The sequence below is a fragment of the Equus asinus genome, chromosome 7, assembly GCF_041296235.1.
Source record: "Equus asinus isolate D_3611 breed Donkey chromosome 7, EquAss-T2T_v2, whole genome shotgun sequence".
In the NCBI taxonomy this organism is placed as follows: Eukaryota; Metazoa; Chordata; class Mammalia; order Perissodactyla; family Equidae; genus Equus; species Equus asinus.
In genome coordinates, this window is record NC_091796.1 from 83,387,282 (window position 1) to 83,413,507 (window position 26,226).

A 26,226-nucleotide genomic window follows, 5' to 3' on the forward strand; every position below is an offset into this window, starting at 1 on the left:
TCTTTATGTACTTTACAGGCTAGGGATGGGGGAAAGAACATTATACGCCTAAATGGTTCTTTTCTAATGGATTTCATATGTCAAAAAAAAAAAAAAGGAAGAAACTTGTTTCAGCTATTGCTAGCACTCTCCTTTCAAATCAGGTTGGTTGGATGGCTTTTTAAGTGAGGCAGCAAAATCTGCCATCAAAGCAAGCTCAGACACTCCGGTGTCACATCTTCCTGTGGATTATACCACAATAAACCAAACTTTGAAGGAAAAGGTGCCAGATCTTTTAAATTTTCTCTGTGCAGAATCATGCCTAATGCAAGTAACCTTTATAATTAGGCCCTCAATAAATGGGTTTTGGGGATTTAAAATTAAATGAATAATAAAATGAGTGAGTCCTAGACTTGTTAAATGGGAGAAGGGATAAGGTAATGCCTTATGGGGGTAATATCAGTTCAGATAGGATGACGCTAGCGCAAAAGAGCTGAATACTAGGATTGTTGTCCTGAGAGCATCACTCAAATTGTTAGTTTAAAATACTGGAGAAAAATCACCCAACCTGACCTGGGCAAATGGGACTGGGCAGACAACAAAACCATATTTTACTAAACAACAAATGGCCACTCACTCTTGTTCCATTTCCTCTGTAGCTTTTGCTGAGTGGCTGGGCTAACAGATCAGACCAATTTGAAATGTGAGTTTAAGGTTTTAGCTGTGAAGCTGCAGGACACTAGGCTGAAAAAAAATTGTATATTTTAAAAACAGCATATATTGAATTGCTTTATGCTCTTCTTAATTGTTGCAAAGAAAAGGAGGTATCACATAATGGGCTTCTGGTTGGCCACTTAAAGAAACCTCACATAGAGACACTGGACATTTAACTCAATACATACATTCCCCAGGCAAGTTTAAAGAGGTACACACTTTGTTTCACACTAATGGTAAAAGCAATAGATGACAAGAATGAGCTGTGGCCAAGGTCCAAAAGTGGTAGCCTGTGGACTGCTTTGCCCCTCATATATGTTTTATTTGGCTGGCACAGCACTAAAAATATAATCTGACATTTAAGAATTGGGTTCTCTCTTGAAAAACTGGAAGTTCTGGAAGCACTGGGCCAGCAACCCTACATAGCACCAACTGAGTGAGGTTCAGAATCGTCTGCTCCTGCAGATGGGACAGAGCACTCAGACCACAGCCCCACCTGGCCTGCTTTACTTACTTGCCTTCTCTGCCTGGCCTCCCAGGCACTTGGGTTCGGGATCCCTGGATGATGTTATAAAGGTCACAGATCAGAGCCCTCCAGGGAGAACAAATGTGTGTGGAGGGAGTGCTTTCTATAGACACAGGAAGCTGTTATTCATTCTAATGTTGCTGGAGAAATAAAACAATAGTCAATGCCTTAGTGTTCCCTTTGATTTCAAGATGTTTAGGCCTTGACTATATTAGTCTTTTAAATTCAGCTTAATCTGATCTTTGGGAAAAGGTAAGAACCCTTTTTTTAAATCTAGGTCTCTTCCTGGATAGGAGAGGACAATAATGGATAAACAAACACTGCTTGTTAATGCCCATGTATCATACTACTTTATCCAAGAACCTCTAGTGCAAGTAAATGTTATAAATTTTAAAGTTCAAAAGGTTAAGCAATGGGAAAAAAATCTCATGGTGAAATTCACTTCATTTGAAAGTGTACGCAGACGTGCTGAGATTTCTTAACAGCAGTGTATTCAAGGCAGCACAGCGCCTTCTGGCCAACATTTGCTTTTGGTCATCAATTTATCACTCTTCACAGCTACACAGGAGGTAGCAGAAATGTGATAGTGTTTTCTCCTAAGGTTCATGATTCTGTGAGGGCTGGTGAGCAGCACGTTCACGTCCACAGTTAATCACTGGAGCAGATGCGCCCTGGCTTTGTGGCAGGAAGGAACAGGTTCTGGAGTCCTGACTACAGCCCATTCTGCGCTGACACGATCATGAATAATACTTCTTTGGAGGCCCAGGGATACTCATTTGAATGAATTTATTTGATACATCCTCACTCCAGAGTTGTTCTTTCTATTATGAATGTTTCCAAATATATGGCAAAGCAAATGAAATGTGAGTTGAAGGCTGCTCTTGCTTTAAACTTTAGTGAAGTGCTCAGCCAAGAGAAGTTATAACTTGGCTGTGCTATGTCAGAGAGATCAAATACAGTTCAAGCTCTCTGAGGGAAAACAGTTTTATAAACAGAAACTGGTGTTATCACTCGAACAAGCCCACTGAGACTGAGGAGGTAAGTACAAGAAGTGATCCCTCCTCTTTTAATGGCTCATTTTTTAGTCCCTCTATACTTCTAAGCACTATATTTTAAAAATGTTGGTGGAAAAAAGTTGTAACAGCAGAAATGATTCTGTTAGCAAGAAAAAATTGGAAAGAAGCAAAGATTATTTCTGTGCAAATGTCTCTTGTGTTGTTTCTGTTACAAGAACATTTATTTATTTATTTATATAAAGTCTCACTCAATTAAAAATTCACGAAGGCCTAGAATCTGGGTGTTTTATCCCCAGTGACTAAGGTCCATGCGCAGGCTTACTGAAGCATAGTATTGATTGAGAGTTTAAATGTTTATTTAAAACAGAAATGCCAAACCACTCCACCCTCAACCTTTCGAACATCTGGCTAACAATAAGCTAGTTCTTTAGCAACAATGTCAGAGCAGAGGAGTAACTCAGGTTATACTAAAACTCAAAAGCAATACTACTGGCAAACTTCAAACACCTAGCACTGCATAAAGAGGAAAAGTAGGACAAATTTTAAGAGCTCTACAGAAAACCATTCAAAGGCATTTTTGCTGCCTCACCTTTCACTTTTCGTCAAATATATGGCTGCCACCTTTGAACTGGTTTCTGTTTGCATAGCTGTTTGGTGGGAAAAATCATATGGCTGTCCCAGGCACAATTTGGGAAAGTGCAAATTGTCTCTAAGGCACAGAACTTAGATTCTTAGCCAGATTAATAGCAAACCTAGACTTCCCAAGGAAACATGCGAAAGAAAACGACCACAGCATTCCACTGCTAGAAAATGACTCCCCTCTGGAACAAGAGCAGGGCTCTCACCCTTCCTTCAATGCTCACTTTCATCCCACAGTCTCAGCAACGTGCCCATGTTCCTCAGTTCCATAGCAGAAGCAATACTCATGATGAACACCCAAACTGACCCTGCCTCTCAGGCCTGCTGAGATGGTGAGCATGAGGGACACAGGAACATGAAAGGCCAGTCAGTCCTTAAAAAAGTCAAAGTTGCATTTACAAGATGAACCAAAACCCATTGTTAGGGTTAACAGCAAACCCCCAAGTCCCCAGAACTTGTAACTTTAATCCAGGGTTGGCCCCTTCCCTTATTTTAAGAAAAGGCTTCAGTGATTACATTAGTACCATTGTACTAGGCTTCCCAGAATTGAGAAAACAATGGGAACATCAAACCAAAGAAGATCCCATTGAACAGAGTTGCCCGTCCCCAGCCATGGGGTTTTCCCCGAGCATCAGCCTTTACACCACTAGTTTTAGGGAAATGGCAAAATTTCCATTGCACAGGTCCTTCCAAAATATTAAACAGATATCAAACATTCATTTTTTGGTTTGGGGAAAATGAGACAAAAATTAGTTGGTTGTAGGGAGGTAGGATGTGAAACTCATCAAGGCAGCTCCTGGACCCCAAATAAGAAGGGAACATTTCATGTGTTAAAGAAACACAGAGTTCACATCCTTAAGTAGAACCATTGAATGCTTGCCTAGAACTTGACGAAGTTTTGTTCTTCCAGGACACTTTCTCTTTGGGGAAGGTGGCTTGCTCCTGTCTACAAGGACACAATGACTATGGGATTACAAGGGAGCTCTCGGCCAAATTCCTTTCACCTGGCAGGTTCTACCATTCTGTTAGGCTTCAGGGACTACTAGGGTTTGGTGCTGGCTTTGGGCCACTCAAGGAGGAAAGATGATACAGATTCACTGATATGGCTTCATAAAACACCAAAAGGGGAAAAATACTGACTAGACATATCAAAAGGGAGTTGTTGGGGCTGCTAATGTCAAATTTACAACCCTAAGAGCCACGAAGGCAGAGGCTCAAGAAGCCTTCTTATGAGCAGAAGACTCAGTCACTCTAGGCCCTCTTGAAGATACCAAGTGAAGGAAGCTACAGGAGGACCTCCTTTCCCTCACAGTTTTCTCTTAAGGCCATTCCTACTGCCCCACTGACTCAATTCTCTATGAGATACCTCAACTCTTAGAGGTAGCTTCCAAAGCTAGGAAATCCCACCGTGCAGTCTGAAACTCCAGCTGTGTCACGAGGAGGGACCTGCCCTTCTTTCTCTACTCCTCACTGAAGAAATTTCAATCAACCCTCAGAGGAAAAGCAATCTAAGCCCACTTTTCCTCCTAAAGCATTTAGCTGCACGAAGTAATTGAACTTTCTGAAAACAAGCCCTACACTGACTCCATCAGACAAATTTTCCTAGACTCAGGACTCCTGAGAGGGCTCAGAATACTTCACCACTCTCCACATGACCCTGGATGGGCCACACTTGGTTCCAGCCCATTCCAGCTTTACACTTTTCCCCTCCTCCACCTAGAGGTGCAATGCCTGGTGTTGAATTCTTGAGGCAGCTTCCAATTAACGGTGAAAATGATAAATGGGAGATAAGCTGCTACCAGCGAAAATAAGGTGAGCACTGTGTCTCCTCTTCAAAGGTGGGATCAACAGATGAGGTACAGAGCTGCTATGGCAGTCACTGAGGACAAAGCCAGGGCCATGGGGCCCTTCCATTCTCCAAAACAAAACCACTCCTAGATCCTATCTAAAAGGCAATGCCACTCTCCAAGTGTACATGGAAAGTGCTTCAGAGCCTCCACCTTGCGCTCCTTGTCTGCAAGTGAACAAAGCCAGGAAAGCGCTCTCTGCATTCAGTAAGTGTGCTGTGAAGTTCTTTGGATCCCAGTTTCCTGGAAGCTATACAGGCTCAGGAGACTAGAGGCTGGGTCGACAGGAGTCTGTTCCCAGGAGGCACCAGGAATCTGAATCTAAGTCAGGCTTTGGATCCATTTCCATCTCTTCCTTTGCTGTCTGAGTTCCTTTGGAATGCATCCCCACCTGTCAAGATAAAACACAGTTCTACATTAACAACACTGCCACCTAGTCACAGCAGTTCAGGAGTAGATTTTCAATGCCATCCTGTAAGGATTTGTAGCCACAGTTTTGTGAGAAGCTCATAACACTACCTTAGATAAAGGCCACACCTTTACATTTGCTGAAGGTAGGGTGACCAACTGTCCTGGTTTGCCCAAGACTGCAGGATTTTCTGGGATGCAGAACTCTCAGTTTTAAAACTGAGACAGTCCTAGGCAAGACAATTCTCCTGCCTGCTCGAGCTGCCAATCACCCCATGCTTACCTCAAGTGTATATATTACTTTATGAGACATTATTTCATTTAATCCTCAAAACAACCATACAAGGTGGGTGGTATTATTTTCTTCTTTTGAGTGAGAAACCAGGGCTCACAGACACAATTTGTCCAAACACCTGTAGCTGGTAGATGGCAAAGCCAAGGTGGAGCCCTATTTCCCCACTCTTAGTTCACTTTATATAGAGCAATACTATGGCTCTAAAAATGACGTGAGCAGCAGCACCTGGGAAATATTTCTACCAAAAATGTTTCACCTGAATCTAATCAAGCCTTAAGTCTAATTTCCAGTTAATAGAAATGACAGGGTGACAAAAAAAACAAGCAACACCCCAAGAAAACATGACAAAACCAGAATGTAGGACATTCTGTTAAACACTGACCCAGTTTCTTCAACAAGTCAATGCAATGAAAATTAAAAAAAAAAGGTGGTGGTGGTGGAGGGAACTGTCTAGATTAAAAGCAACAAGAGACATAATTGCAACGGGAGGTTCTTAACTGGATTCTGGTCTGATAAAAACAGTTACAATGGACATTTTTGTGGAAAACTGGGAAAATTCAAGTATCAACTAGGTACTGGCTAAGAATTGAGAATATCAGTGTTAATTTTGCTAGGTGTGATAATAGTATTGTGGTTATCCAGGAGAATGAATGTCTTTATTTCTGGATATGCATAATAAAGTACTCAGGGGGGCTATGTCACAACTTTTATAATTTCCTTGAAAATGGTTCAGCAAAATAAATAAATACACACACACATTTTACATACACAGATACATACCCACACATATTTTAAACACACACATACACACGTATTTGAAACAAATAAAGCAACACGTTAACAACTGTTGAATCTAGATGGTGGATAAATGGGTGTTCACTGAGCTGTAATGTTTAAAATTTTTCATAATAAAAAGTAAAATAAAAAAGAGTAACAAAAATTATGGAAGTTAGGTGTTGAAAATGATTCAATCTAGGTATCTGAATAAGGCCCAAGGCTTCTGGGATTAATTACAAAAGTTACATCATCAAAAGGTAAGTACTTGCAAAAGAATACATCTATTTCAGCCCTTGATGTTCTGTTTCTGTGATTCTTCAAAACAGAATTAGAAATTGAATTATTCTTTTAATGCTCTCACCTGCTGCCCTCCTTCTAATTTCTTGTTCAGCGTCTGTAGCTGGGTGAAAATCTGGAGGTTTTCTTGCTGTAGCTTCTGTTGTTCAGCCAGACACGCTACCACCAGCCCCTGCAACCTCTCCACCTCCACACGTAGAGTGCTGCAAGCACAGGCAGGAGGCGGCAATGGCGCTCCTTTCCCAGCACACGTTCCTGCGGGGTTCAGCCGGGGTGGCTAAAGAGAGGAGAGCGAGCTCACAGGAGGTTCTGCCTGGGTGCCACAGCTCCCCAACCCAAACTTCCTCTAAGTACGAACAGATTTTTACCTTCAAAGTAACAAGATAAAACACACATACGTATGAAGTATATGTAAGATAAATGGAAAAACTGGCTGAGATTACAACAGCCCCTGGCTCTAACATAACAGGGCAAGAGAATGCACACTGCCTCAGTCCCCATTACGCTAAGGCAGAAAAAGGATCACCTATTTTGGTGGATTTTGTGAAAAAGCATGATTTGGTTTGGAACAAGTCTTTCTGATCAGTGAGGACACTATGATCCAAAGGGCCAATATTCCTGAAATGAAGTAGACCACACTTTAGAAGAGATTTGAGAGGTGGTCAGGAAACAGGATCACCAAAACAATTCAAGAAGGAGAACTGACAGGAATTAAAACATTCACTTTGAAGTTTCAAAGGTTCTATTACCTCTTCTGGGAAGCTTTTCAATTATCCTAGTCTGGATTTTTCTCCCTTCTTCTGTGGTACTTTGTTTATAGCAAGGGTCAGCAAACAACAGCTCATGGGCCAAATATGGGCTACTGCCTATTTCTGTAAATAAAGTTTTGTTGGAACACGAGCATGCTCATTCATTATGTATTATCTATGGCTGCTTTTGTACTACAATGTTAGAGTGGAGTAGTTGAAAAATGAGACTGCATGGTCCACAAAGCCAAAAATAATTACTATGTGGCCCTTTATAGGAAATGTTTGATGACCCCTGGTTTACAGTTTTATTGAGGTATTTACCACAATTTGATTTCTACAAGGTTAGTATTCATGTGTTGCTCCCTCACTAGACTGCAAGTATTATTTCTTACATTAGAGCCTCCAACCCACTGTAGCAGTGTCATGAAAAATAGGATTTGAATTTTGGAATTTCAATTGTGGTACTTCTGAGGCAGAGAGAAAAGAAAGACAATCCTTTGGTATGGAAAGGTGTTGGCCTGTCAGAAATGTGAAAGGGTAAATACTTTTCCAAGGCAACTCAGTTTAGCCTTGGCTAGAGGCTGTAAGCACTACCAAATAGACAGAATGAGTTGATGCAGGGCAGCTGGGAGATTAATGAAGCTAGAAGAGGAGACAGCGAGGCCAGGAGAACTGGGCACAGCTTACAGCCACTGTTTACCTAGTTATGATTCAAAGGCAAAAAGCTCAGTTACCCAGGCTCCTACTGGAGGCTTATGTTCTGAAGGAGCTTCAGAGGCCACTTTGAGTCCTTGCAGCTCTTCATAAGGCAAGGTATCTTTCTCAGATTCTGAAAAAGCTGCACTTAGGGGAGATGGGCTGTCAGGCATGGGGATGAATTCTGCATTTTCCAGCTCCTAAGTATAAGACAAAGAATCTCATCAGTTCTATTTGAGCCATTTACTTTCTCCCAAATTCCCTTCTTGCTATAGCTTTCACTCTGTCATGACATCAGCACCCTCTAGTGGAGCAAGACAGTTGTGGTTATAACACAGCTCACCCTACCAGTCAACAGCCTGCCACTCTTCCTCAAGAGGAGTAACAGTGATGCTTGAGTTGAACAGAATTCAAACTCAAGTTCCGTTTGGAGTGTCTGGCATGTTTCCTCAACACACTTACTCTACACAGGCTATTCAGGGAGTTGGGAAGCTCTAAGGTGATGGCAGTGAGGCTTGCTGCCAGGCTGCTAAAGGCTGAGGCTGAAGCATTAGACAGAACAGAGTGCTGCTTCCTCCATTCATACTCCCAAACAGCAAGTTTAGTCTTACTACATAGGGAGCTTTAAATCTATAGGTTTTTTTTTTTTTGGTAAAAAATTTAAAATTGCAGATGGGCAAAGGGAGATGATAAAAACCACCAGCAATTCCATCACTCATAGATAACCAGTTACAATGATCAATATATGATCTTGTAGACCTTCTTTGCATTACATATTTTCTACAAGAATGGGATCACACTGCACAGATATTCCACCCTTTTCTGCAAAGCTATATGTTGTAACCAACTTTCCATATAAAAAAATATACTCCAACATTTTTACTGTCTGTACTTCAACTTTCATAAACATTTCTCTATTTTAAGGCATTCCAATTGCCCTGATATTCCACTTCTACAAACCACAGGACAAAATCTGTAAGTTTAATCTTTGTATACATGCATTACAAAAACTGCCTTCAAGGAAGAGTGTATTAAATTTACATTCATTTAAGTAATACAGGTATGAGAACATTTTGTATTTCTTCTTGTCAGGAAGAAAAAAGGATTCGTTCCAGGTAGAAATCAGAAAGCTGGATGCCTGCTGCAAAACAGTTAGCAGGACACAGGAAATGAAGAGATCCTGGCAGCTCCTTTCTAGTCCTTGCAAAGGGCCTGATATTTTACCTAAGGTACCTTTACAAAGGAATTACCTTTCGAAGCCAGCCAGGACAGGAGCTGCTGGCCCCACTACTGATCCCCATGGCTTCCGTGGGACTGACTAAACCTTCCATTCCTCGGTCTGCTTCCATTGTTCCTCGGAAGCCTCCACTTGGATCAGGAGTTTCCGATTCCTGCTGACTGTCCTCCTCTTCTCGCCCAGCACCGCCGCCGCCGCCTCCTGGGGTAGAGCTCTGAACCACTGACAGATACACAGCACAGAAGTAGAGAGCTTTGCTATGCAGCAAGAAAGATTTAGCACCCCACTGACCCCTGGAAAGGTTCCTAGAGTTGTATGAAGTAGAATAGCAAAAATGCAAGTCAGATATTTGGGACTAGATTTTTGGTTTCTATACAAAGTAACTGTATATTAGTATCATCATAATGATAATTCACTTCTACTTTCCAAACATTCTTATCCCTCTAAACATAGCAGATTATCAATGTTCTAAGGCATTATTCAACAATCACCCAACCATGGCTCACCAAATCTAGTATCCACGCTTTAACAGATACATTCAGGCTCTAGCATCCTCCGGAGAGGTTCATCTTATATACAAAACTCTAACATTTGTGCCAAACACCTATTAAAGTTGCCTGATAAATTCACCACTAACTCCCTTCTGAGGAAACATCCTAATGATGAATTCTTCAATGATTAAATTCATTACATTTTTTGATGACTATTTGTAAGAATTTTAAAATATGATGGCTGGTTCTTTCATATCAATGAAGGATACTCCAAGTTACCTTAAATGAAGACTAGCTGATGTGTAGTCAAGAAATGAAATTGAATTTTAATATGGGCCAAAGAAAAATATAATCAAGAAAGTAAATCTGCCAAAGCTTAAAAAACATTCATGGTATATTCTAAAGTTAAATGTAGAGGATTGTTTATGATCATCTGCTATACTGGCTTGAGGACTGACTGTGTCACACTGTGATCCTACTGAAGCAGCAGAACTATAGATGCCAAAATAAGCTCCGAGGCTTGCTTTTTTGTTATAAATGGCTTTAAAAAATTATGTTACACTTGAGATATACATAAGACTATTTTTAACATATATGTAAGTTTTGATGCCTAACAAAATAAACATACGTGAATATACCACTTGAATGACTAGATTTCCAATATGGTAGCCACTAGCCATATGTGGCTATTTAAATTTAAATAAAATAAAAAATTCTGTTCCTCAGTCAACAGCAGTCATTTTACAAGTATTCAATAGCTACATGTGGCTAGTGGCTACCAAACTGAACAGCACAAATACAGAACATTTCCATTGTTGCAGAAAGATCTATGGGGCAGTCCTGAACTAGAATATTACCTATATCACTCTCCCTGACTTTATGAATTCCTTCTTTCTCTGGCCTCCTACTCAGATGTAACCACTGATTAATTTTGCATTTATTATTTCTTCTTAAAAAAAAACCTTTACCACATATTTATGTATCTTTAAGCAATATATTACTTTGCTCGTGTTTTTTTTTTTTTTTTTGAGGAAGATTAGCCCTGAGCTAACTTCTGCTGCCAATCCTCTTCCTTTTGCTGAGGAAGACTGGCCCTGAGCTAACATCCGTGCCTATCTTCCTCTACTTTATGTGTGGGATGCCTACCACAGCATGGCTTGCCAAGCGGTGCCATGTCCGCACCTGGGATCCGAACCGGGAAACCCCAGGCCGCCAAAGCAGAACGTGCTCACTTAACTGCTGAGCCACTGGGCCGGCCCCTATTTTGCTCATTTTTTAACTTTATACAAAGGCACATAGTCTGTTGAACTTGGCTTTTTACATTTCGCATTATGGAAATCTTTGTAGATGTTGCTCATTTTCATGCTTACATAATATTCCATTAGATGGTTATAACACACAGTCAACAAATATTTATTGAGCATCTGTCATTTGCCAGGCTCTCTTCCAGGCAATGTGGTTAAAATTAACTAATAAAAAAGACAAAAATTCCTGCCCTTATGGGTTATATTTTCTGGCCAATGGACATGTGCTTTTTTAATCATATTTTTCCTTAAATCCTGTTCCAGGAAAACAAAGCTGTAATAGAGCAGCTTATTTTATCATTTGTGACAGATATTAATAAGTACGAATAGATGCTGAGCAATGGATTACTTAAGGAAACCAATAAAAGGTATGATGTATGTGTGTATGCATGTGAATGTGTAAACTAAAGTTCAAGTCTAGATCAGATGTTCAACTGTTTCTTTTTGGAGAATTAGTCTGCTTTTATTCTACGTCTTTATTGTTTTGATTCCACAAAATATCAGAATCCAGGTCCTGAGACATCAACTCTAGCAAGTGGAAAACCAAAAAGGAACACAGATCAATTTCCTGGCATGACCTCAAATAACAGAGCACCATGAAGAAAGCAGTCAAAGGAAAATTATCAGAGAGCTTTGGGCTGATTTTCCTAACCACAGTGAAAGTTTAGCGAACCTTTAATTCTGAAGGCCTGTTTTGAAGGACTATTTCTATAGACTGGAATACCTCTGGGAATACCATGGAAATAAAAGGCAGGCAGAACCCATAGTCCCTAGCATAGTAAGGAAAGGAACAATACATAAGTCACATTACAGCGTTGGGCAAGCCACTTAACTACTTCCATATGCTTGGTGGCAAAGATGTACTCTCCCTCTGACCACGATGTAAAAATCATAACTTATTATGAAATCCACCAAAATATGAGCTTCCCTCTTCATCACTCTGTTCCTCATTTCCCAGATATAGCTCCCATTTTTCTTTTTTTGGAGACTGCATGGAATCCAACTCAAAGACCCACACCTCCGAAAACCACTGATACCTGAGACATTGCTACTTACCAGTTCCGATGGATAAGCCGCTGCTATTGGAACGGATGGTCTTAGAATTCAATACTTTCTCTGAGGAAAAATGTTCAGTAGGTAAGCACTGTATTCGGCTACAGGCGGGAAAAGTGAGACGACTAGGATAGGGAGTTAATTTAGGAGATAACTACTATCCTTGCCCCCAGATAACTTTATAATTATTATTTACTGTTTTAGATATTAATGTCATAAGCCAACCACCACTAGCTGCTCTAACCATATTCACTATGTTAAGTAGCAATTCTCCATGTTGGCTGACCTTTGGAATCATCTGGGAAGCTTTAGAAAGTAACAATGTCTAGGTCCCACCCCAGAGATTCTGATTTAATTGGTCAGGGCTAAGATCTGGATAACGGGGCTTCTAAAAACTCTTTCTGGGATTCTAATGTACAGCCAAGGTTGCAAACCACTGATCTAAAAGAATGGACTTATAAACCCTCACACAGGCCTTTACAATCGAGTTCATAACAAACTAATCTTTTATACAGAAAGCAGTTATGATTTACTTTCTTTTTAAAAGTGTACTGAATGTTTTCACAAAGCATGAACACAGACATTAAATTAATTGACTAGAAGTAACAAATTATATGGTGAGAACGGCAGAGCCCAAGGTTATCATGTTAAAAAGTGGTCAAGAGGTGGTAGATGACAAAGCTCAGGAAATGACAATGTTCTGTTTCTATCACTACGTATGGCATCACTGACCATTATAAGACTTAAAGAAGCAGGCTTTTTTCTTCAGGACACTTCTGTTTCCAAGAATGGGACAATTAATACCTGAGGTGTAGGGTCTATCCTTTGTCAAAGCCACCTCAACCCACACATACGAAACACTCACCAACAATGAGAATGGTGTGCCAACCACGGCAAGATAGGTCTGGTACGTGATGCAAAGATCCAAAAATAGGCCGAGGCCATGAGGTACAGATATCAGAGCCATGTGGTCTCTCTGTGGGGGTCATCGCCAGGCGACCATTACCACCATTGCCCCAGGCAAAAATGTGATTATCTAGAAAAAAAATTAAACAGTAGATAGTTTAACAGAACACTGGGTTCCCAACTCTTTGGGTTCTCCATCTTTGTGCCCTAGAGTCAGTAAGATTTCCCACCATGTACAAAACAAGGGAAAGCTGTTTATTCCCCTCTATAAAGCGTAAAGTCTTCCTGATCCTACCCAGGTAAAAATGACTATGGCTCTTATGCACTGCCATTCATTCATTCATTTATTCACTCATTCAACAACTTTTTTGGGTTGTCATTCAAATATTTATTGGGCATCTACTTCATGACAGGTACAGCCCGAGGTGCCATGGATAGAGCATTGAACTAAAGAAAGTCGCTGCCCTTGTGGAACTGACATTCTAGTGGAGGAGACTGATAATACATAAATAAATACCTAATACTTCAGGTAGTGATAAGTGCTACGAAGGAAGAGAAATGGTAAAGAAAAGTAAGTGGAAATAAAGAATAATAGTGGAGTACCATTACTCTGGGGTAGTCAGAGAAGTACCTTTGATACTTGAGCAGAGACCTGATTGAAATGAGAAAAAGAGAGCCATGTGGATATCTAGAGGAAGAGCTTTCCTGGCAGAGGGAACAGCAAATAGAAAGATCCTGTGTAGGTAACATAAGTGTCACAAACAAGGAACAAGAAGGCCCCTGCAGCTGGAGAAAAGTAAGAGAGGGGACAGTGATCAGAGAAGAGGTCAGGAGGTGGCTGGGGTCCTGGTCATGTAGGGCCACGCAGGCCATCGTAATGACTTTGGTTTTTATTGACTGAGATAGGAAACCATTAGAGTTTCTGAGCCGTAGCTATTTAGGATCCCTCAGGCTACCAAGAATAGAACTAACTTCAGGGGAGCAAGGGTGGAAGAAGGGAGACCAGATGTAGCAGCAAAGATGGTGAGACGTGGTTGGATGTATTCTGAAGATTTTCAATAAAATTTGCTGATGGATGGGACGTGGAGTGTAGGATGGAGCTGCCATTTACTGAGATGGGAAGGCTGCAGGAGGAAAAAATTTGGCTAGAAAACCAGAAGTTTAACTTTGAATATACTGTATGTTTGAGATGGCTAACTTAGTCAAATCAGGACTTATTTTTAATGAAAAAGGGTGTTATTGGGGCCAGCCTTGTGGCCAAGTGATTAAGTTCAAACCCTCCGATGCGGCCGCCTGGGGTTTTGCTGGTTCAGATCCTGGGTGTGGACATGGCACCGCTCGTCAGGCCATGCTGAGGCAGTGTCCCACATGCCACAACTAGAAGGACCCACAACTAAGAATATACAACTATGTACTGGGGGGCTTTGGGGAGAAAAAGGAAAAAAAAGAAAAGAAAAAGAGTGTTATTAATGATTAACCCAGGACAACAGGCATCAATCAGGACTAACCCAGGAAAACTGCGCTACAAAGCCGCCCTATCTTTAGACATCTAAGTCAAGGGGCTGTTGAATAAGTGAGTCTGGAGGTCAGGGGTGGTAATGTATAGTCATACATCATTTAATGATGGGGATATGTTCTGAGAAATGTGTCATTAGGCAATTTCGTCGTTGTGCGAACGTCATAGGGTACACTTGCACAAACCTAGATGGTATAGCCTACTACACACCTAGGCTATTATCTTATGGGACCACCATCATATAAGCGGTCCGTCATTGGCTGAAACGTCGCTATGCAACCCATGACTGCAAAGCTCTTAGTGTAGGGGGGGATTTAAGGTAATGAGCTCACTTAGGGGGTGAAGGGAGATGGTGGAGACTGAGGAGGATTGAACCTTGGGCACTCCAGGGCTTAGAAGCGTTGGATACTGCTATGATGGAACCTGAAGGATCTGCCTGTACCAGTCTGTTTATATGTATGTCTCCCCTGCTCTGCTAGACTGTGAGCTCCTTGAGGACAGAGGCTTTCTGAGACTTACTTCTAAATTCGCAGAGCCTAAAGAAGGAACTGGCACATACTAAGAACTCAGTTTATGTCTGCTGTGTGAATGAGGTGATCAAATACAGTTCAGAGGAGTACAGGAACATTTATCAAGAAGTAATATGTCCAGCCACAGATTTCAATTCTACCCTCCTCATTCTGAAGTTTAACTCGGGAAGTATACAGATCTACTGAGGAAACATTACCTCTTTGAGGTGCTGACAGAAAGTGCTACTGAACTTGCTGTACTCAGTTTAATCCTCAGTGACATCCTGACTCTGTCTTTCTAGGTAACATATGCATTTATCTAGTCTGACCCAAACAGTTTGCTCCCTAAAGTCTCTTGCTCTGGGATAAGCAGGGAAGGTTAATGTGCTACTCTGAAAGTTGGTTCACTTAAAAGCAGTAACAGATCACTTATCTGACACTATCCCCGGACTCCTCGTGTGTATATAACAGGCACACACTAAAGAAAACAAAGACATCTCAGAACATGAGCAACAACAAAAAAAGTCGAAATGAATCAAAAGATAAGACGACAAAATGTGACTGTTGTTCAGCAGTCACAAGAAAGAGGTAGCTACAAAAATAAAAATAAAAAATCAGAAGATGATACAGGAAGAAGAGAGAAAAAAAGAAAGCAGAATAAAGAGGGAGGGGAATGAAGACTAGCAGAAGTGGCAGTAAGAAAGAGAAGCAGGGGCCGGACCCATGGCTGAGTGGTTAAGTTTGAGTGCTCCACTTTGGTGGCCTGGGGTTCACTGGTTCGGATCGTGGGCACAGACGTACACACTGCTCATCAAGCCATGCTGTGGCGGAATCCCACACACAAGAACTAGAATGACCTATAACTAGGATACACAACTATGTACTGGGACTTTGGGGAGGGGGAAAAAATCAGAAAGACTGGCAACCAATGTTAGCTCAGGGCCAATCTCCTCACCAAAAAAAAAGAGAGAGAGAGAGAAGCAGTGATAGGTGCAAGAAGACACTGCCAAGTAGAAATAACTATGAGAGGACAGAGAGAAGAAAAATCAATTAGACCAATTCAGAAAGCTGAAAGATACACAGTATACAGTCCTTCAAGGCCTAGCAGTCCCTAAAGACATCACTGCCCAGCAGTGCAGCTGACTCCAACTAAGAAGCAAGGTTAAATTACGTTGCTGAGCAAGGTATATATAGAAGCATTTAATACTCTTAAAGCATTTTACCAAAAAGGCAAAAGTAAGAAAAGTAGGGCCTTAGAATATTAATTTGCCATTATCTAGAAATCTGACCTCATAAAAACAATCGCTATGTTAGGGACATGAAAAGTTAATGAAGCTCCATATGCATAAAAATTGGCCACCAATTTAACACAAATAAGAAAGTAAATGTATGATTCAGCTATACAAATAACCAGTCTACCTCTTTCCCAACCAAAAATTAAAACATAGCCATCTATCCAGAAAGCTTGAAATGATGTGTACAGACTCACCATCCGTGGCAGCAATGGTAAACTCGTCACCGCAGGAGACCCTGATCACTTGCTTCCCACCTAGTGGTCCCCCCAACAAGTTGATTCCTAGCCGCTTCTTATAATTCCCAACACCCAGTTGTCCACACTTGTTGCAGCCAAAGGTTAGCAGCCGGCCTCGCTCTGAGAGAGAAGCAAAAATAGACAACCAGGCACAAATGGGTCACAGAACAGAGGAAAAACACAGCCAATACAGAGTTCCACGGACCAGCTTCTGGTTGTTAGAGTATAAAAATAAAAAGCTAGCCACACGATCCTGGATGTAGGGCAGCTAGGGTATCCAGAACTATGAGCAATTAGACCCAGGAAGTGACTCAATATTGTATTCTCTCTCCAATATTGAATTTGAAATGTGGAAAATTCTAACTCAGAATACTTATAGAAGGTGCTAATTAGAGGCAGTGGTTGTCTCGAATTACAGGTGTTGTTCTCCTTAAAGGACATATTGATTATGCATTCATAATGATTATCAACAAAAATTGTACTTGAATGCCTAATTTGTTAATGAGGTAATCCTAGATACTAGGGGGAAATCAGGAGAGTGCATATATTGTTAAGAAGAGCTAATACTTGATAGAATAAAGCAGCCTGAGCTATGTGTATACAGTTGTGAATCGACTCACCATCAATAGCAGCGGTGTGAGTCTTGCCTGGGGCAATTGTACGAATCTTATAAAAGGACAACTGTTTGGCCAAGGTAAAGGAGGTTGTGTAGGGAACTTCATGGTATGCCTGAAACAAGGTAAAACACAAAGCAAAGACTCATAGGTAAAAATGGAGAGGTAACAGGCTGACCAAAAGGCCTTTCAAGCACATCATGTTCCTAAGAAGGTGCCAGGTAGCTTTTCATCTCCAATAGAATCCAAGAAATAAGCTCAATATGTAATCAGAGAATTTAATTAGTATATGAGACAGGACTTTCAGATAAAAGCTTTAGATTCCTAATTAGGGTATGAAAAACATGAACTCTCCACCCTAGAAAGTATCTACATAAGGAGAGAATCACTGACATTTGTCTTGGTTATATACTCTGCATACCTAACAAGGGCAAGGGCAAGGGCAAAGAATTAAAATCCTGAGGACTCTCCAGCCCACAGAGCAACCAGTTTACTGTGATCTAATTTCATCTACAGGGCAGTGTTTCTCAACATGTTAAAATCCATGTTCCTTTAGATTAGCATTAAAAAAAAGTCCTCTCATTTAAGTTTAAAATTTCACAACAAATCCAATGTTATAAAAACCCAAATCAAGTAATGGTCCTTCTACATATGCCCTTTCAAACTACACAGACATGCTCCCAGACCTGCCCCGAATTTGTACTCTCCCATTTGAGAACCACTACTTCAGAGAATGCATCAAAATTCTTCTCTCTTCCACTGAGTCAGGAAACTTTTCTCTCTTGATTCTTCAAAGAATGACAAAAACTCATCATACTAACACAAAGAGGAGACTAAGACTTAATATTAGTGGTGAATTTCATGACATCCTTGAAGGAGGAGAATGGAAATCACATTTAATAAGCCTGTACAGGATCAGTGATTTGGGAGTGATAAATCTAAAAAACTCTCCAGGGAGGTGATGCATGGAAATATGTTTCTTTCCATAATGTTAATTTTCTTGTACCTATTTCAGTGATAAGGTAGAATATGAATTCCATCACTTGACTCTTTGTAATCAATTTATTTATTGAGGTATAACATACTGTAAAATATTGTACAGCTTGATACATTTTCCTTATGTATATAAATGTAAAACCACCACCCAGATCAAGATACAGACCACTCCCATCCCCCTAGGATCCCTCCCACGCCTTCCGTTAATACCCATACCCTTCCTCCCAGAAGTAACTATTTTGACTTCTGCTATCCTAAGTTAATTTTGCCTGTTCTTAAACTTCATATAATTAGAATCATATAGTATGTACTCTTTTGTGGCTAGCTTCTTTTGCTAAATATAATGTCTGCAAGATCCTCACTTTATTCTTAAGTTAAAATCCATGATAGCATTCCCAGAGAAATGCCAACCTAGAGAAGTCATGACAATGGTGGTTAGGACACCAAAGTGGGTACTCACCTCATGGTTGATGATTCCACACATGCACTGATTCAGACCCAACTTGTTGGACTCATTGAGTCCACAGGCCAGCACTTTGCCTGACTGGGTCAGCAGAAATGTCCCATCACAGCCACATTGAACTGCAACAATAATCAAAGCCTTCGGAACATCCACCTGCAAGAAAAAAAAAATCCCCCAAACATAACTTGTATTAGGAAAAAACCCTCCAATTCTTTCAAAAGTGACATCCTGCATTTAGCAGAACGACTACAGGGAAGTAAAGGTTGCTCTGTTCTCTTCGATTTGCCCAGTAGCATAGAGGCTGTTTGCAAAAAGGAGCTCAAGTTTTATAATAAAGTAAAAGAAGGCAATTCCAGGTTGGCTAAACAGGCCCCGTCAAAGTTTGTTTTAGTCAATAGATCCTACTTAGGAAGACTTCTCAAAAAACGTTGGGAAAGGAGATGCTTTGATGTGCTGCAGATTTTGTCCTCTGAGACGGAAGCCTCCATGACAGTTATAGAAGAAACTCAGTAGCTCGTGGGGTCCCAGTCTGGTCAAGCTGTAAGTGAGGTGACAGAGTACTGAGGGAGCAGCCAGGAATCCAAATGCTCACATCCCTCTGCAGCTAACCAGACAGGGCTGGAGAATGGTGGGGGCACATGATGGAGGTCTGTGAAATCCAAAAAATCAAATCGCGAAGTTTCTACCACAGCCTTTTCAGAAGAAGAGGAACAGCGGTGAATCCCATTGAGAATGGTCACACAAATATTTAAGTTAATTTAAAAAATGTACATAAACTTTGTTAACAGTGAATGGTATAGTCAATTACAGTCAACCTTCCAGGGGGCACTCCTGTGCCCTAGGTGGGTGTGAGAGAAATGTGAGCGTGCTCTTCCCTCGGCTGGTTTCAGCTCTGCCTGTGCCAGCTCCTGCAGTGTCAGCTCTTGCAGTGCTGAGAGCAATTAGATATCATGTGTCACACAACATGACCCCTGAGTACACACAACTATTTCATCTGGTGTTCAACTGTGCAAGTAGGAGGGGAAAATGGCTGTGATGAGCTAAGAGAGAGTATATTGCTTTCCAATATCTTCCCAAGGAATTTTCCAGGGTGCATTTAGCTCAATGTGACTTTTTCATTTCACTGTGCATGCTGACTTTAGCTCCTATCCTCGAGTAACATGTGACTCCAGAGTGTCCACAGTGGCTGTATCCTCTTTCTCAACTTTTTATGATTTAGTCAGATGACAAGAGCAAAGAGTGCTAAATCAGGAATCCTGGAATGTCAGTCTCCCAGATAGGAAATATTTCAGAAACAGACACCTTAATATGGGGAGTCAGGGAAAGAGGACATATTACTGGAGTCTGTGCGACCTAGATGGGCTTTAGGCAGAAGCTGCTTCTGATTTTACCTTTTGTGGTGTATAATAATCCTCTTCTGAATCCAATCCCAGTCTTCCTGAGATACACATAAGAAAGAAAGTCATTAAAATGAGTGCATCCCTCCCAATGAAAATGTTCTATAAGAATATTCTCCTTTACTGAATTAACACTTGTCAAGGAGAAGCTGCATGATGTGTTTAGATGCACACAAGCCTGAAGTCAGGTTGTGCACCAGGGAATAAGTGGAGAGAGACAAGGCTACACCTACCATATTCGCCACAGCCCCAAGAATAGACTTCTTTGTTTCGTGTCAAAACCACCACATGATTATCTCCACAGGAGACCTGCTCCACTGGATTGTTCAAGAAGAAGTTTAGCTGCATGGGTTCTAGTACTTCGGGGCCGGCAACCTTGTCCACCCCCATGCAGCCATAATAATCAGATCCAAAGGCATAGAGTTGACCCTCATCTGCAAAAGAAAGGAAAGCAAAACCCATCAAAGGAATGACTTAGTTTGTACAATCAGAAAGCTGGGCAGGGCTGGAATGAGGACTACCCTAGCCAATGATCTCACATGAGATAATTACATCAGAGAAATCCAAAGATTTCTCTGTGCAAGTCTAGATTTGTTTGTGTTTAGAGGGTCACGAGTACTGTTATAATAATAGTTTAAAAAAAAGTGGTAGGATCATCATGTTAAAGGTTTAAAATTTTAGTAGGGTCATCTCTAGTCCATAGAGAAAAAGATAAGTACCAAGGAATCATAAAGTGAGTAATGGCAAGAACAAGAGTAAATTTCAGCTCTTGATTCCTGATTTAGTGTTATCCACACCTGACTAAGTGGTGAGGTTATTTATTCCCTTAACTGGAACACACAACATGATCCCACTCTTTTGTATTATCTACCTGCCTTCTCCTTGTTCACTACCCCCCAACACTATAGCAAATTGGGCACGTTGTTACTAATATCTATATGTGCTTATTGTCTTTGGTTCTTTGAATACTGTCTTTCATTGTAAAATTCCAACTAAAATATTACAGCATTAAGTACAATACCCCTCATCAAATGCATTTGGATGCTTTCTGCTGATGGCTTACCTGTCACACAGACAGTGAAATCATCACCACATGACACCTGGCGGATGGCTTTGCCTTGCAACTTTTCCACATGCTTTGGCTGTCGGTAGGAGGCTTTGTCTCCATGGCCCAGCTGACCATGGAGTTTAGTACCCCCCTGCATGTTCTGTGAAATAAAGAGGTCTTGTGAAGTTTTAACTTTTTATGCCAAAAGCTAGTCTTTAATATATCTTCTTAATAATAAAAAAAGTATAAAAAAATCAGCTGGAAATTTAGAAATGAAAAAAAAATGAGTAAGAGGATTAAACCTTTTAATGGTAGGTAGTATAAAACCCCTGCCAAGAGGTAAAGATTTAAAAAGTATCCAGATTGGTATCCATCAGGCCTTAAAAGGACACATTCCCAATTTTGTCTTTCAAATCTAAGTTGAACTATATATTTAATTATGGGTGAATGGTGAAAAAAAATTCTTTATATAGTCTAATTTGATTGTTTTCTACAGGAGGATAGCCTCTTGGAAATCCTTAATAGAAGTTTTACAAATTTTGGTCACAGTTTCCCTGAAATATGGAATAGTTATAAAGAATGTGGCTGCACAGAGGCTGCTATACAGCACTGAAAATAGTCCTAAATGACTTTTCAACAGTTTTATAGAGATAGTAATTCTTTTCATTCAATAATTCAACTGTAAGTCATTATATATATATTTTTTGTCTTTTTTTTTTCATGAGGAAGAATGGCCCTGAGCTAATACCTGTTGCCAATCCTTCTCTTTTTTTTTGCTTGAGGAAGATTGGCACTGAGCTAATACCTGTGTCAGTCTTCCTCTATTTTGTATGTAGGTTGCTGCCACAGCATGGCTTGATGAGTGGTGTAGGTCTGCACCCAGGATCTGAAACTGTGAACCCTGGGCTGCCAAAGTGGAGCACACTGAACTTAATAACCATGCCACCAGGCCAGCCCTAATATATACATGTTTTTTAAGGCACTAATTTCACTCCACCTCTGGCAGCCCCCCAGGGGCTTATTCTTTAAGGGATAGAGTTTTAGGAAATGACAGCAAGTTAATGCTCTATAACAGAGACAAAATCATTCATTCATTCTTTCAGTCAATCAACAGTTGAGTGTCTACACTGTCACACAGTGAAGATAAACCCTATCCTCATGGAGAAGTCATCTGAAACTATTGGAAAAAATGAGTTCTCTCAGGAAGAAGAGGAACAGTGAGAAGAATTAAGGGCCTAAGACAAAGTTGGGTAAAGAAAAGCAGCCTGAAAAGAGACTAAGAAGGCATAGCTGAAAAGAAAGAAGGAAAGCCAAGAGAATATGCTCTCATAGAAGCCAAGGGAAGGAAGACAAAGCTTCGAGAAGGAGGGAGTGGTCAACTATGTGAAATGCTGCCAGGAGGTCAAGCAAGGTAAGGACTAAATAGTATCTATTTTATTTTCACAATTTATAGGTCATTTTGGTAAGAGTAGTTTCAATCGAGTGGCAGGGATGGAAGCTGCACCGTAGGTGAATGAAGAGCGAGTGGGAGATAAGGAAACAGATAGCAAGTACAGGCAATTTGTTCAACAAGGTGAGAAAGAGGGTAGAATCTAGAGGGAACAAAAGAAAATTCTATTCAAGATATACCTAGCCAGCTTCGATCAGTGATGGAGGTCTTAGAATTTTCCTGACACGGTATACTGCTTCATTTGTTTAGAAAGCTATTTCATAGATACTAACCGCTGTGAACCTCATGGTAATAGAAGAGAGTAATGAAGTGACTTTCTGAAATCACTCAGCTATAAATGAGAAAGTCCAGTCTCCTGAGTCCAAACCTAGGGCCTTTTAATTCTTTCTCTCTCTTTCATTCATTCCTTCCAAAAACATTTACAATTGACCTAATATGTACCAGGCACTGGGGATACATCAGTGAACTAAACAGACAAAATCCCTGCTCTCATAAGAGCTTACGTTCTATCACCCAGGCTGCCACTCCCACAGCTGATGCTCAACTAACAAAATACTTAGACATCCTGGGCCCAGTAAACAATTAGGCTCACATCACAGTTTGAAAGTACTTAGCTTTCACTTACCACCCAGGTGTACAGTTCCTTCTCCACTGTGACCACAGCAAAGTGGGTATTCCCTGCACACACCTGCCGGGCACTACAGCCACTCTTGATGACATCCAGTTTCTGGGGAGTGGATTTTCCACCACCCCATACATAGACTTCACTGGTTCGAGATGTTACCACAGCAATGGGTGCTTCAGTCACAGTGCTTGACCTGCCAACAACCCCCAGAACAAAGGCACATTTAACATAAAAACCACATCAAAGAAAAATGCTTCCAGTCTGTTCCCTGAGAAGAACTGCCAATTATGGTATGAGAAAGTATGTTCTTTCTTGACAACTTATTTCAACCCTCTATCATAGCAGGCTTCGCAATTTCTGCCTCAGGGTTTCACCACAGCTTGGCCAGATCAGATTCCAGTCTCATCCATAACACCTACACTTTTCAACTTTTCAACATTCATCATGGTAATGATGTCCACTTTGGCATGAGGGTGAAATTATAGCTTTCTTTTTCTCAGAAACAACTATTTGACATTTAAGCAGATGTTGGCTTCTGAACAGGACACCAAAGGCTACTTACTGTGATCAAACAATGCTTAGACCCAAGAAAGACAGACCCCCTAGCGGTAATTTAAGATATATCACTTTTCAAGCGTCCCTTGAGCATTACCTTGGTCTTTTTGTAGGTGCATTAAGGAGTGTGACTTTTTCCTCCATCTCTCTACCAAAAGAAAAGTAAACATACATGAGCGAAATAATAGGTTTCTATATTGCACCAGTGTCTTTTTAATACATTGAACAGATTTAATCCTCTTTAAATCATATACCTCCTGCAACATTACGATACTTTTAGGAAAGTACCTCGATGCAACTTACAGGTACATCGGCCTGGCATTAGACAATTCATTAAATACAAGGGGCCAGCAGTTTGGGCCATTTGTTTTCTATCTCTGAGAAATGTTTCAAGCTAGAACAGAGAGCCTCAAGAACCTCTAATGCACATTTTTAAGTACCTGCTGACATCTCCATCTAGTCTGACTCCCCAAACTCAACATCTCAAATCTCAGCTCATTCTCTCTCTCCCATAAAGCTTTCTTTCTGACTCTCCTATTTCTCTAACTGGCACCCCTCCTCCCCATTCTCCCAGTCAACAAGGCTTCAAATTCAAGTCATCTCTGATTCAGCTGTCTCCCTTTCTTCCATAGTCGAGTTCTACAGATTCTACCTACACAGTGCCCTTTATCCTCAGCTCTCCTTTCCAGTTTGACCACCTTAGTTCTGGGGAGCTTTACTTCCCACCTGGACTGTGGTAGCGCCTCCTACGTGGTCTCACTACAGTTCTAATCTACTTTAATCAGTCCCATACTGATTTAACACTGATATTAGTATTGCCAAATAACTCTTTCTTAGGCATGCCTCTCATCATATGAACTACCCTCTCAAAAACATCCAATACTTCTGTACTATCTCTTGAATTAAGCACAAATTCCTTCATCTGGATTCAAGATTCTCTACCTTCCTTTCTAGCCTTCTTTCCCTCTACTTACTCCCCAGGTTATAGCCCAGGGTTCTTATTCTGCCTAAATCTATTACAGCTGAATTCCTGGGGTGGCGCTTAGGCGTCAGTATTTTTTGAAAGCTCCTGAGGTGGGAGCCCTCAGGTCTAGAACCACTAATCTATCCAAATACAACTTCCCGAATATTTTCCACAATTTCCTGAGTCTGTGTTTTATCCTGAAAGCTCTTTGTCTTATGTTTTTCCATCAAAGTTCAAAGTTCTAACAAAGTACTGCATATAAATCTACAATTACCTCAATAAAAATTGCAATTAAAAATTATCAATGGAAATATTTAAATAAGAGATGAGAACAGTGATTACATTGTTGGGAAATAAGACAGATAAAAAATTTAAATATGCTTAACCAGCCCCAAAGGGTGATATTGCCTGAATATGCATAGAACATAAATGAAAGGTCATGGTTCTGTATCTGGAGTATTACACATAATTCTAAGCACTAAAGCACTGGCTAGAGATCAACTGGAAAAGCAGAAAGATTAATTAAATGACACAACAGAAGAAAGGTACCGACCAAACGAGAAAGATTATGGAACAAGGTATATACGTCATGTATCTAAGGGCAAGAGTTGAAAAAGAGCAGAGTAAATGTTTGAATATTGGGAAGATACAGAAACAAAGAACTGGTAGGGGAGAAAGAAGGGTAGTAAGGCAAGAATAGGACAATAGGATGAAATACAGACTAGAACATTTAAGAAGGACAAAGAACTCTTTAAGTTAGGGTTTGAAGCCTCCTACAGGAAGTGAGGGATAAAGGACCTCCTTCCTACCTCTAGAGACCTCTAACAGAATGAATCTCAGGAAAGAACCTGTCAGGAATCAATCAGGCTCGACTTCAGGAAATGGGCCAAAGGTATCTGAAAAGGACTCCTCCAACTGCAACCCACTGTGCAAACAAATGCACTAAAAAACAAAGGCCCAGTCCAAGTCCATACTACCATCTGACAATTGTGAAGCCTTGTGCCAGGCCCTGGGCAGAGCACTTTATATGCTACCTCCTTTAATCCTCACCCTACCTCCCTTTATAGAGGAGAAAACTAAGGAACAGAGTTGGTAAATAACTTCACAAAGATAATGACAGAACTCAGACACAAACCTAAGGATGTCTGAGTCCAGAGCCCTCCTCTCTTAATTACTATGCTCTAATGCCCCATCTCTAGATTAAAACTCACAAATGGGCAAGTGCTGGGCTCTAGGGTCTCATCAGTCTAAATGTAGAAGAAAAGAGGAGGTGAAAGTCAGGAGCTACCCCCAAGAAATGAAAGCAGAGATGTTGGTGGACAATAGCACCAGACTGGCCAAGTCAGGAACCACCGCCCTCTCTCGTGGTACTCTGATCAGGCTTCTAACAGTTAACCATCTACAGAAAGATGATTTCCTTGTACTTTACCTCCTGCGTCTCCTGAGAAGGGGGCGATCCAGAAGTTCATCTGCAGTGGGTCTCTGCTCAGGATCCTAAAAAGTACAAATGGGGTTAGTTTTAATTTAAAGGAAATGGGCAAAATGGGATTTAAAGAGGCATGTTACGTCCTCTTAGAAGGCCATATGTTAGTTATTCAAAGACCACTGTATATTATCCTTTTGT

General features: G+C 40.8%; 2 protein-coding genes across 4 annotated transcripts in view; one reads left to right on the forward strand and one right to left on the reverse strand.

The window, feature by feature from the left end:
- ZC2HC1C (zinc finger C2HC-type containing 1C) overlaps nucleotides 1–9,194 on the forward strand; it is an 18,470-nt gene extending 9,276 nt beyond the window's left edge. The window contains exon 4 of one of the 2 annotated variants that reach the window (XM_070514081.1): nucleotides 9,036–9,194. In XM_070514081.1, coding sequence (XP_070370182.1) covers nucleotides 9,036–9,062 — 27 coding nt within the window. In that variant the 3' untranslated portion in view covers nucleotides 9,063–9,194. The remainder of the gene's footprint in view (nucleotides 1–9,035) is intronic. The other variant, XM_044774029.2, reaches the window with a different exon arrangement.
- The window catches only part of NEK9 (NIMA related kinase 9), a 35,379-nt gene continuing 11,141 nt past the window's right edge, over nucleotides 1,989–26,226 (reverse strand). The window contains exons 8-22 of one of the 2 annotated variants that reach the window (XR_006530234.2): nucleotides 26,032–26,096; nucleotides 23,736–23,786; nucleotides 23,084–23,276; nucleotides 21,024–21,168; nucleotides 20,194–20,394; nucleotides 19,955–20,001; nucleotides 18,561–18,716; nucleotides 17,111–17,219; nucleotides 16,449–16,610; nucleotides 12,894–13,064; nucleotides 12,032–12,091; nucleotides 9,194–9,485; nucleotides 7,982–8,143; nucleotides 6,563–6,775; nucleotides 1,989–5,112 (exon numbers count right to left, since the gene is read on the reverse strand). Coding sequence is in view for 1 of the 2 variants with exons in the window: in XM_014835679.3 (XP_014691165.1) it covers nucleotides 4,990–5,112; nucleotides 6,563–6,775; nucleotides 7,982–8,143; nucleotides 9,194–9,402; nucleotides 12,032–12,091; nucleotides 12,894–13,064; nucleotides 16,449–16,610; nucleotides 17,111–17,219; nucleotides 18,561–18,716; nucleotides 19,955–20,001; nucleotides 20,194–20,394; nucleotides 21,024–21,168; nucleotides 23,084–23,276; nucleotides 23,736–23,786; nucleotides 26,032–26,096 (2,067 nt within the window). In the remaining variant the exon portion in view is untranslated. The remainder of the gene's footprint in view (nucleotides 5,113–6,562; nucleotides 6,776–7,981; nucleotides 8,144–9,193; nucleotides 9,486–12,031; nucleotides 12,092–12,893; nucleotides 13,065–16,448; nucleotides 16,611–17,110; nucleotides 17,220–18,560; nucleotides 18,717–19,954; nucleotides 20,002–20,193; nucleotides 20,395–21,023; nucleotides 21,169–23,083; nucleotides 23,277–23,735; nucleotides 23,787–26,031; nucleotides 26,097–26,226) is intronic. The other variant, XM_014835679.3, reaches the window with a different exon arrangement.